Source organism: Salminus brasiliensis, chromosome 11, assembly GCF_030463535.1.
Source record: "Salminus brasiliensis chromosome 11, fSalBra1.hap2, whole genome shotgun sequence".
NCBI lineage: Eukaryota > Metazoa > Chordata > Actinopteri > Characiformes > Bryconidae > Salminus > Salminus brasiliensis.
The window spans coordinates 15,208,224-15,221,198 of record NC_132888.1 but is presented as its reverse complement, the minus strand read 5'-3'; the positions used below and the strand labels follow the sequence as shown (position 1 = coordinate 15,221,198).

Genomic DNA, 12,975 nt, shown 5'->3' with positions numbered 1-12,975 from the left:
TAATTGCATATAATTCCATATCTCTCACAAAAAAAAAGACTTATTATGTCCTCAGTAATCTTAAGATTTGTTATCCAGTAACTTCCAAATTATGCAGTACCTACAATGGAATTACCAAAGGTACTATATCACTTTTTCATTTGTGAACATTTTTATACTTTGGTTATTCAATAACCACACTCTATTTAAAATAGGATCTTTAAAAGAACAGTAGTGTCAACAGTGGAAACCTTTTTGGTGCTATATAGAACCATCTACAAGACGTTTTCCTTATATGTGAAGAACCATTTAACCAGGCAAGAATTCCAGTGCTTCTTTGAGTTGTTATGGTATATAGGACCGTTTTCTTTGTTGAAGAACCCTTGAAGAACCCAGCGTTTTGAGAGTGTACTGTGAACTAGCTTTATTTTTATATATGGATTTTAGCTTTGTGTGTGAAGCTCCAGTTTCACATGTTATTGGAGCTCTTCGCTCACATTTTCGCTGTGAAAGCTTCTCCTACTCAATGAGCTCAAGTATGTCCTCCCTTTTACACCTCTGTGCACATCAAGGACAATAAAAAATGAAAGATGTTAGCGATCTTTCTAATGATCGGCCCTCAAAGAATTACAGGCATCCGCAACAAAGAGGCCGATCCATTCACAGACCTAGAAAAGGCCTTCACTCGTCCATCCACACACACACACACACACACACACATATAGATATGCGGCTCTATTCTGTGTGCAGAACAACAGTGAATGTGAGCACCTGGTATAAAGAGCAGCACTGAAGACCCTTCACATGCTTTTATGTGGATCTTCCCTTAGCGAAGCTCAAAGCCTATGTAGCACTCTGCCATACTCTCACTCTCTCTACCTGCACCGTTAAAGATTACACAGAGGCGTCTGATCCAGCTGGACCTTCCTGGTTGAGCTGTGTTTTAGCTGGCCGGATTGGTAGTTGGTATTTCAATGCTGTTATCCCGAGGCTAATATGATAACAGTGATTGAGCACAAAGCATTTTAACACAATGCTTTTAGGCCTTAAGGCCTTTTAGGCTTTCTAGGGATGGCATACTGATTTCTCAGAAACTACAATAAATGTCTGTGATTTTAGTTCATAGATTCATCATACCTGTATTTAAATGAGATGCAATCTTCTAACTCTCAAGTGCACACCAGCATGAGGGACCTATAAGGTAGGGGGTTTCAGGAAAGTGGTTAGCAGGGTATGATTTGTTATTTGTTAAAAAGGATGTTAAAAGGTTCTTTAATAAAGGAATACATCGGGAAGGGCCAGTTTAAACATTTCAACAGTAAAGAAAACAGCATAAAACTAAAAACAAAGCATATTATGGTATTTTAGTTTATTTTTAATAAACAAAAAAACATTTTACTAAAACCAAAAATGTCTAGTTACAAATTAGAAATTACCTAAGCATCAAGAATCAAGATTTTATCCCATGATATCTGAAACATAGAGCATATAAAATGATTATGGAGGGCATATGTCTATTTTACCTATAGCTTTACCAAGATACATTCATTTAATTTTTTTTTTTTTTTGTGGGGGGGGGGGGGGGGGGGGGTTGGTACATTCATCATGAAATGTTCACTCTAAGCCCATTTAATAAAAAAAAAATATTGTATAAGGTTGTAATATGATCAAGACAAGGCCCTTTAGCTAATGTCTTATTACTGAGGCGAGACAAAACAAAGGCTGTGTCTGAAACTGCAGGTAACTAGCACTAGCTGACTCGATGCCTTGATGTCCACGCTGTCTCGGAAGGCAGTGTGGTGATGAAGGTCTTTGCCAAGGTATCGACAGATCTAACGTTTAGCTGTACTGTCGTTAGCCATTAGCATTGTTTTCGCCCAATAAAGTAAAGTAGAAGGCACGTGACTAGGTGCCTGCCTACCTCAGAATCCTGACAGGGTAGGCAGCACGCCTTACATTTGGACACAGCCAAAGTCTCACGTTTCTCTCTAGCAGTGCTTTGATTTCGAGAACGTATTTAAAGAGTGTAAAAACCTGTGAGAAATTGCAAAATGACATTTCTCTCCTGATAGACCACACAGACACAAAGCAGAAGCAAGGTCACCGGCTGGAGCACAAGAGATTTCACAAATCCCCATTCCTTCATTAGTCGAGATGTCCAACACCACGTCCTCCACCTCTGCAGAACAATCACGCGACTGATGCTGGGCGTTCAGTCGCCTCACAGAGAGGAGAATGCCTGGGAATAGGTAGCGCTCGCATGAATGAAGATGTCTGGATTTCATTTGTGTCTCGTTATTTGTGTGGAATTAAGCAGCGAGGAGCTGAAAGTGTCGAATAAAAAGCTGCAGTGACCTCTAAAAACAAAATTGATCTTGTGAGGAGAAAAAATGAATGCGAGCTTTTTTCCTAAGGCATCTGAATGAACACCATATGTGGTCGAGTGCACTCATTAGGCCTGTCTGAGCTTTATAAGGCTATACACCTCCTCTATTTGACACAGAGATCAGACAGGCATAAAGTTCATTAATTTACTATGCAGCAGAAGAGCTCCTCAAGAAGTAGATGAGCTCATTCATCTCCTGAACTCACTCCGCCATCTAGTGGCCGTGGTGTGTTATTGCAACTCGAAATCTATAACTGTGGATGAGAAGGGAAGGTGTATTGGGTCACAGTGTGTACTTTGTGTGAAACACTTACTGGACACTTAATGAGTATACAACTATCAGCCATGACATTAAAACCCTCTGCCTAATATTGTGTAGGCTCCCCTCATACCAGGGCAGTGGTGGCTCAGCGGTTAGAGCGCCGGGATATCGATAACAGGGTTGTGGGTTCGATTCCCGGGCTCGGCAAGCTGCCACTGTTGGGCCCTTGAGCAAGGCCCTTTACCCTCTCTGCTCCCCGGGCGCTGGAGTTGGCTGCCCACCTCTCTGGGTGTGTGTGTGTACTCACTGCCCCTAACACATGTGTGTGTGTGAGTGTGTGTTCACTACCAGCTGGGTTAAATGCGGAGGACACATTTCGCTGTACAGTGTACACTGTATAGTGACAAATACGTGCACCTTTACCTTTACTGCCAAAGCAGCTCGAACCCATCAAGGCATGGACTCCACAAGACCTGTATCTGACACCAAGACGTTACCAGCAGATCGTTTGAGGATGTTGTGAAGTGGGGCCACCATGGGTCACATCAATAAGCCTTAGGTGCTCTTGACCCTGTCTCTGGTTCACTCAGTGTCCTTCTTTGGACCATCTTTGGTAGGTAGATGTTTTGCTGAGATGCTCTGACTCAGTCGTCTAGCCATCACAATGATGACTAGGTTGAGAATGGCCCACTGCCAAAAATACCCTGCCTGATAATCAGAAATTGACCATTGATGAAGGTCTGTCAATGGATGGGCTACAGATATCAATAAGGTGAACCTTCAGGGTTCTAGTAAAGTGTCCACAACCCAAAAATATCCAAAAGAAACTGGTTCTACGTCAAAGCTTAACCACTGATGAGGATTTGGAAGAAGATATGTAGTTTGTGTTATACAAAAGTTCAGTGAAATCTTATTTACACAGACCTGGACAAATCAAGAAATACAGTGTGATGAAGCATCATGAGACTGGAGAACAGTTGGGTGGAGGTTATTACGATACTCCATTTGTCTTAAATAGAATAAAGAATGACGAGAAACTGCCTGAACCGAGGAAATGAGCTGACAGTATTGATATAGATATCCATGGCTGCAACTCTACCATGAACTATGAACTTGCTATCCCACCTAAAACCCCTGCCCACCTGAACCACCCTCAAACCAGTCCAAAGTTCCTGCAGTGCTCCTCAAGAAGTAGATGAGCTCATTAAAGACTTATCTTCTGAACTCAACCGCCATCTTGTGGTTGTGGTGTGTTATTGCATGGACAGCATCCATGACGAACTCGGAATCCCTAACTGTGGATGAAAAGGGAAGGTGTATTGGGCCACAGTGTGTACTTTGTGAGAAACACTTACTGGACACTTAATGAGTATACAACAATCAGCCATGACATTAAAACCCTCTGCCTAATATTGTGTAGACCCCCCTTGTGCTGCCAAAGCAGCTCATACCTATCAAGGCATGGACTCCACAAGACCTGTATCTGACGCAAAGACGTTACCAGCAGATCTTTTGAGGATGTTGTGAAGTGGGGCCACCATGGGTCACATCAATAAGCCTTAGGTGCCCTTGACCCTGTCTCTGGTTTGGTAGGTACCTGTTTTGCTGAGATGCTCTGACCCAGTCGTCTAGCCATCACAAATTTGGCCCTTGTGAAAGATGCTCAGATTTCAGTGGTGCTAATATTACAGCTGATCAGTGACAAACTATAGCCAACCTGTTGCTGCTCAATTTGTCAACCTACCTCCATCTCCTTTTACCACTAGCCAGGTTCTGACCACAAAGACTGATAGACTGCAGTTGACCAGATATTATATGGGTATTAGACTTTTTTCAGCACAGCAGATAATATGTGGTCCTGATGAGTCAGTCACTATGGTCTAGTTGGGATTTTTGACAAACATCAATGTGATGGCTTGGTTGAGAATGGCCCACTGCCAAAAATACCCAGCCTGAAAATGGGAAATTGACGTTGACATATTAACGTAATATTGCAATCACTGCAATCAAACAATTCCTGTAACTGTCAATGACTTCTGCAGCTCTCAGCAGGTATTTTGGCCCACTTCTCATGAGCAAACTGCTCCAGTTGTCTTAGGTTAGAAGGGTACCTTTTTCAGACGGCATGTTAGCTCCTTCAAAAGATGCCCAATAGGATTTAGGTCAGGGCTCAAAGAAGGCCACTTCAGAATAGTCCAATGTTTTCCTTTTAGCCGTTCTTGGGTGTTTTTAAGCTGTGTTTTGGGTCATTATCCTGTTGCAAGACCCTTGACCTATGACTAAGACCAAGCTTCCTGACACTGGGCAGCACATTTCTCACTAGAATCCCTTGATAGTCTTGAGATTTCATTGTACCCTGCACAGATTCAAGACACCCTGTGCCAGATGCAGCAAAGCAGCCACAGAACATAACAGAGCCTCCTCGATGTTTCACAGTAAGGACATGACCTTTTCTTGATATGCTTCATTTTTCCATCTGTGAACATAGAGCTGATGTGCCTTGGAAATAAGTTCCATCTGTCCATAGGACATTCTTCCAGAAGCTTTGAGGCTTGTCAACATGTAGTTTGGCAAATTTCAGTCTGACTTTTTTATGATTTGTTTTCAACAATGTGTCCTTCTTGGTTGTCTTCCATGAAGTCCACTTTGGCTTAAACAATGACGGATGGTGCGATCTGACACTGATGTTCCTTGAGCTTGAAGTTCACCTTTAATCTCTTTAGAAGTTTTTCTGGGCTCTTTTGTTTCCATTCGTATTATCCAACTCTTTGATTTCTCATCAAGTTTCCTCCTGCGGCCACATCAAGTGAGGTTGGCTAGAGTCCCATGGATCTTAAATTTCTGAGTAATATGTGCAACTGTAGTCACAGGAACATCAAGCTGCTTGGAGATTATCTTATAACCTTTACCTTGAACATGCTTGTCTATAATTTTCTTTCTAATCTCTTGAGACAACTCTTACCTTTGCTTCCTCTGGTCCATGTTGAGTGTGGTACACACCATGTCAACAAACAGCACAGTGACTACCTTTAGCCCTATATACAGGCCCACTGACTAATTACAAGATTGTAGACGCCTGTGGTACTAATTAAAAAATAAATACATTATTTTCAGGGGTACCATCATTTTTGTCCAGGCCTGTTTAATAAGTTTACTTTCTATGAGTTTTACTATTTCTGTGACCATTGTGGGTTTTTCTTTCATTAACTGAGGGGTACCAACAATTTTGTCCACATGTGTATGCACTGCTGATGAGGATTTGGAAGAAGATATGTAGAAAAAGATGGACTACGGTCTCTATATGTGCACCAGCTTGGTGGATCTACAAGTAAATTTCTGAGAAACCATACGTGAGACACAAAAGGCTTCTTTTAATTGTAATGATTGTGGGACCCTTTTTGGTGTTATATGGAACTATCTACCAAATTTAAAGACCTAGGAACCACTTAAGCATCTAAACAGTTCTGTAAGTTGTCATGGAACCACTGATTTTAATCAGGGCACTGAAACTCTCCTATTCTTTTAAGAGACTGGTGAGTGTATACCATTACTCAAGGTTAGGTGTGGATCATGCAGATGCAAGGACTATTCAAGGATGTGCATATTACTGAGCATTCTTTATTACTCTCTCCACACACTGTTTCGAGACAAACTAGTATCCCGGGTGTGCAACAGCAACCTAAATCAAAAGCTGATGTGGAGAAAACAGCAACACAAACAGCAAAACTACCAAACTGTTCCCGGGGGATAAGGGAGTTCTTCTGAGAACAGAGCTGAATTGGTTGAGCTGTCGGTCAGCCTCCTCTCCTCAGCAGTAAAGTGAGTGACTCTTTGGGTAATGCCGGAGTACTGCACAGGGAGCCTGCTGAGAGCCACCTCGCTGCTCTCCTGAAACAGAGAAAAGAGCTGTTCACAGGCAGTCTCGTGCAAAGGCCTGCACACTCACAGCAAGACATGAATGTTTAACCAGAGGCTTCTGCTCAAGCCAGCAGGACAGAAGAGCTCTCCCAGGCACAAGAGCCTCAAAGCAGTCAAAGAATTCACCTGCAGAAAAACGCCCCCCAATTAAAGAAAATTATGAAGACATTTATACAGTTTTGAATATAACCCCTGAGTGCCATTTATAATATGTATTAAACATTCACTGGGATAAAAGCTGCATTCTTTTGGAAAAGATATTTTGCTCCACCTAGAGGCAAATGTGGAATATGCTATGCCACACTGCTACACAGAAAGAATGCATCTGCTTATGCATACACAGATAAAACAGTGTGTACAGATTTGGGCGAAAACACATTTCTAAAATTTCATTCAGGGCATTTTTACCATTTGAAGTTGATCAAGAGGGTTTCCTGGGCATATATTAGGCCACTAAAGAGCCTTGTTAGAAGGTCTAGGTTGAGGTCTAGGTCTGTGAAACCAACCCTCTATAAAGTCTATAAAGACCACTGTAAAACACTTGCATATATTATATAAACTTATTATCCGTATTATCAGTATTACCTGGTCCAACGTGGGTAGCGATGACAGTGGTATGAGGACATGTAGGTTGGTCAGGTCAAAGCTTCTGAACTTCTTGCCAATCAAGGCCAGCACTTTATCTACCTGCTGCTGAGTGCCTGAAAGGAAAGGAAGGGAAGGATAGAAAAACAAGCTTTAACGCACAAATCAAACTCATCATCAACCCAGCTTAGCAGAACCTAATGGCTTTCACAGCTCACTCACCTTCTACATGGCAGATCTCAAACTCTTCAGTATGAGGCAGGGTTATAATGTAAACCTCTGCACCAGAGCTCTGCTTCAGATAGTTCATATACTTCCCTTGCTTGCCAATCAATCTGCTGACAAGATGCTACAAACAAAAGGAAAGATAGGGCGTCAGAGCAAAGTCACACATGAGACACTTTTTACATACAGATGTATTATACAGTGCTTTCACTCGGCTTCAATACAGTAGTTCAGTACACACAGGAGAACTTCATTACTGACTTCTGTTTAAGAGTTATAGTCAGTACTGAGAAAGCTCACCTTTGACACCTCAAAATCCAACTGAATCAGTTCAGAGCTCTGTGATAGGCTGGCTTGGCTGCCACTCTGCTGGAAGCAATCAATACAGCTTAAATAAATAAACACTGGAATATGGAGCAATTCTCCACTATCGCTATTCACAGACAGAATGCATAGATCTGCAAATTAATACACAGTTGAAGAGAGTTGTGTAGTTGGTCAATCACTGTAAGAATTGAGCAGAGTTGGGCTGAGGGTCTTTTTCTGCTGAGAGTTTTTACCTGGTTCATTGTGGGTAGCGATAGCAGTGGCAAGGGATCAATTATGTTGGTCAGGTCCAAGTTTCGGAACTTCTTGCCAATTAAGGCCAGCGCTTTATCTACCTGCTGCTGAGTGCCTGAGAGCAGGGGATAGGAAAAGAAAGAAAAACAAGCTTTAACACACAAATCAAACTCCTCATCAAAAGCTTAACCTAATGGCTTTCACAGCTCACTCACCTTTTATATGGCAGATCTCAACCTCTTCAGTGTAAGGCAGGGTTATAATGTAGATCTCTGCACCAGAGTGCTGCTTCAGGAAGCTCACATACTTCCCTTGCTTGCCAATCAATCTGCTGACGAGATGCTACAAACAAAAGGAAAGATAGGAAGCCAATATTAGTCAAAATTAGTGACTGACAGAAATGCGATATAGAATACATTGGACACTGCTGTAAGAACACACAGGCAATCAAACTGACAGAAGTATTATTTCCATACAGGTTTTTTTTACAGAGTTTTCACAGTGACTACATACAGTTATTCAGTACAGAGAGAAGAACTTTATTATTGACTGAAAAGGCTCACCTTTGGCACCTCAATCTCCCACTCAATCAGCTCAGAACTCTGGGATGGGCGGGCTTGGCTGCAACTCTGCTGGCCTCCCATCCGCAAGGTGAAGCAGCTGTCAGCTGAACCCATGCTATTTACATCTGAACAATTCATATGCATTTAGTGACCTTAAATATGACACATGTTACATTCATACTGTTGATTCAGGCTAAATCTTACTATTAGGGATGTCTTGACCCAATCCAGTGGATCAGGGTCAATCCATGCATACTGTAATTTATTAGGGATAAGGTGTTTTAAGCCGATCCAGTTCAAATTCTTTGTTTTTACCGCTCCATTAAATCACCCTCTGGTGTCCTGTAGGCGTTATTAATTAGGAAATCCCTAATTACTATCATTATAGTGAAATATAAGCACATTTCTAAATGCTCAGAGACCTCATGAAACAATAAATGTAATTTCCTACAAAATCATGGTACTCACCTCCTGACTGACCTGCCTCTGTCTTACTGGTTCCATTCTGGAGGCCTGGCCCGTTGAGCAATGCTGCCTCAAATACAGCAGCCACATGGTCTCTAGTCAGCACTGGCTTTTCCACCACTGAAAAATTGGAACTCTCCTGCAGTCCATCTTCCGTTTTTCCAGAACCTCTGGAGATCCCTGACATCTCATTAAGGTCATCTTTGCTCTCAAGCACAGCTGTGCTGAGGAGAAGGTCCTTGCTGCTGGTGGCATTCTCCGGCTGGCACGTGCTAGTGTCAGTTTCCTGTTTATCAGTTGTTTGATTCTGAGGTTGCGTTGCTGAGCCCTGCTCATCTCCTGTAGGCAGGTGGCTTGACTCAGTGCTTACAGCAGCTGCTTTCTCAACTGCATTTGATGGGGTTGAAGTTGGGTCTTGGGGATTTTGCTTAATCATTATAGGGCTGCCCTCTTTAGAGTCTGCAGTTGCACTGTTGGAAGAGGGGGTGCCCAACTGTTCATGTGCCATCACTGTGATTGGTGGGCAAACTGGTTTTGCTGTGGAGAACCCTGAATTCTGAATAGGTTCCTCTTTATTCTCAGGCACAGCTGAGAACAAACATGTGTCGAGGAGAAGGTCCTTGTCGCTGATGCCATCCTCTGACTGGGACGTGCTACATCCAGAGTCCTTCGTTGCAGGTATGGCCTCCGTAGCATGAAGCTTGGGAAGTACCGGGGTCGATGCCAACTGTCCCTGAGAGGACACCAAACACTCCCGCTTATCCTCGGCCTTCTCCCGTGCATAGGAAGTAAGGCAGCCATTGATGACCTCCTTCACAATCTGTGCTGCCTGCTCCTGTATGTCATCTGTGTGACTTTGAGAAGAGGATCCCACATGAGATGTGTGGACATCCTCATCCTTCGTGGGCTCCTTGTCATTAAAAGAAGGTGCACAGCTGCTCACTGCCATGACCTCTTGTTGGGCCGCTGAAATGACCTCAGTGATGAGACTGGCGGCTGAGTGCTGAAGTTTCTCAGTGTTGTCACTGGTCTCAGCAGGCTGGCTAAAGTCTCCGTTCTCTAGGTGCTGGGAACCTACAGAAGCTTCTGAGACAAGTATGCTGGCTGAGAGGGGAACTGAAGCAGATACCATAGGGCTCTTTGGGCCAAAAAAGTGCCCAAGTGCAGACTGAGTACATTTATCTACAGCTTTGGGTGCAGTGGAGGACAAGTCATCTCTGGTGGAGGACGGGCTGTCTTTCATCAAGTCCACTTGGACATTTTCAGCAAAAGGCACAGCCAATATCTCGTCAGTTACTGCCTCAGGTTCTGGGCACTCTGCTTTAGGCAGGTCCACAACTGAGGACACAGTCGGTGCGTCTTCCTTCATGTCAGGTTCCTGTTCGTCAGTGTTTTTATCCTGAGGCTGCATAGCGAAGTCCTGCTCATCTCCTGTAGAAAGGTGGCTTGACTCATTCTGGCAAACTGGTTCTACTGTTGTGGGCTCTTTGTCAGGTGCACAGCTGCTAGCTGCCTCAGAGGTTTTGTAGCTGCTTTTTTCCATGACCTCCTGTAGGGCCGCTGAAATGACCTCAGTGATGAGACTGGCAGCCAAGTGCTGAAGTTCCTCATTAATGTCAGTGGTCTCAGCAGGCCGGCTAAAGTCCCCATTCACATGGTGCTGGGATCCTACAGAAGCATCTGAGAGGGGTGTGCTGGCAGAGAGGGGAACTGAAGCAGATTCCATAGGGCTCTCTGGGCCAACAGAGTCCCTAAGCACAGACTGAACACACTCATCTTTGGTGGAGGAAGGGCTGTCTTCCACCAGGTCCACTTGGACATTCTCAGCAAAAGGGACAACCAATGTGTCGCCAGCTACCTCTGCCTCAGGCTCTGGGCACTCTGCTTTGGCTAGCTCCTCACCCGAGGATACAGTAGGCGCTATTTCCTTACTGCCATGTGTAACGCTGCCCTCACTTGGTAAAGTCAACATGTCCTGTGTCTCTTCATTGTCCTCACTGGTGATTTGTACTTTCTTGCGAGAGGTGTACCACCACCAGGAGCCCACGAGCGCTAGCACACCAGGAACTATGTACCTCAGCGCCATCTCCTGTTATTCCTAGCTACTACTGTTGAGAACAGTTCAAAAAGTGGAAAGGTAAAAAGTAGGAATTCAGCAGTTTCCATTTGCAAATACTTTCAGACATTCACAGAAACATTTAGAGCCGCATCAGAATCTGCATGTTTCCATTAGTCCAATGTCACCTAGAACACCTAAAATCTCTGCCTTCTCAGTCATGTTCTTGTAGGTGTAAACATTAGATGATTTTAAGGGTCTCTGACTGACAGGGGCCCTAAAAAATATATAGTAATAGCATATTTTGGCAGAGCTGTTAGAGTTGTGGGGCCCAAAATCCCTGGCAACGCCCATGGCAACTCGCTTATGTTTAGCTAGAGTCGTTTCAGAGTAGAAAAACAATAAACAAACAAATCCCACATACCAGCAAAACAGCACATTTTACAGTTCCGCATAAAAGCATAAAAAATTACCTGCATAACTGATATTTCCTGCATCTTTGGTGAAACGTCGTCCAAATAATCCCTTCACTCTTTCAGTGCTGCCTGACTCTCGACTGGTTCACCAACTACTGAAGAACTCGTGAGAATTCCAATTTTGATGACCTAACAATGAGCACCACTGACATCACGGCCTTTATGAAACTGTATGCAGTTTAGACTGGAAGACATACATACAGTCTACTGTAATGTAGTCTACTTCAGTAATGCCATGTCTTTACACAATCTAGGCCAACCCAACCAATTCCCATTCAAGCTTGAATCTCGGTCCCTTTATAAGAGAAAGATCATTAAAGGTAGAAGACGTGGAATTAATTAAAGTCGTGGACAATGCTGCACTGTCAGAGGAGACGCCATATACACTGATACAATCAAATAATTATATATATAACAAATTATATATATATATATATATATATATATATATATATATATATATATATATATATATCACTGTATTTACAATTGATCAAAAATGTGCTTTCTTGTCCTAGTTTCACATGAATCAGCACACTCTGGGACACATTTGTGTGTTTATTAACCTAAAACAGCTTACTGTGACAGTTACTGTGTCTAAATTAACACATCTGCTGTCTTAAATGTCTGCAATTAAAAATAAAAGTAGTGTAGTACTGATAACTGCAAAGTGTTTTGTGAAGATATTGGCCAATGATCACTTACGCTTATGTTTATGCTTTTCAGGCTGTCACTACACTTCTTTGCCTTGTAGATACGGCTTCCATTACATAAATACAGCAAGAAGTAACAAGAAATTACTCTTCAAAAGTTAATATCTTCTTTGCAAGAAAGTACTTGAGATCTTGTGAGCTAGTATGAAGAAGAACAAAGCCTGATTCCAGATTTATAGTCCCAGAATTCTACATGTTTATTTAAGTACTTTTTGCAAAATGTCATCTGGCCATTCTGTTTGGTGGTTTGCATCTTCCATTGTAGCCTCTGTACTTCTGTTCAAGTTTTTTGCAGATAGTAGTCTGACAAATACACACCTCCCTCCAGACAACTGAGGATTTTTCTTAAGATTATGAAGATTCCTCTGCCATCAGCCTACCAGTCTCTTTTCGATTGCCAGAGTTTCCTTTCTTCACGATGATATTCCACACAGTTGGTTTAGGTCATTCCAAGACAGTAAGATGCAAAACAAAAACTGATCAGATGTCCTAGTTGGAAATGAGTGGAAAAACAATACATTTACAAAAAGTAAAAGAAAATTAACATTTCTACAGAGAAACTGTATAATTTTTCATTTCTACAGAGAAACTGTACAATTTTAGATTTTTCTGAATTGTCATAATCAAACACCTTCAATAATCTGACAAATGTTCTGTAGCAAAATTAACTATCTAAAAATTCTGTGGCAGTACCAGAGTGAACACTAGCACACAGCTGGTGGAGTCACACTCAGCAACACAGAAAAATAACAAGACACAAAAGAGAGTGTCAGTAACTGAAAGACA

General features: G+C 42.5%; 1 protein-coding gene across 1 annotated transcript; it reads right to left on the bottom strand.

Annotated features, from left to right (window-relative positions):
• Window positions 1-6,353: 6,353 nt before the first annotated feature.
• On the bottom strand, window positions 6,354-11,030 carry LOC140565728 (uncharacterized). The gene is given in 8 exon segments (XM_072691774.1): window positions 6,354-6,515; window positions 7,131-7,246; window positions 7,353-7,479; window positions 7,916-8,031; window positions 8,132-8,258; window positions 8,480-8,631; window positions 8,948-9,150; window positions 9,493-11,030. Coding segments are annotated over 8 exon segments (2,541 nt in total).
• Window positions 11,031-12,975: the final 1,945 nt, after the last annotated feature.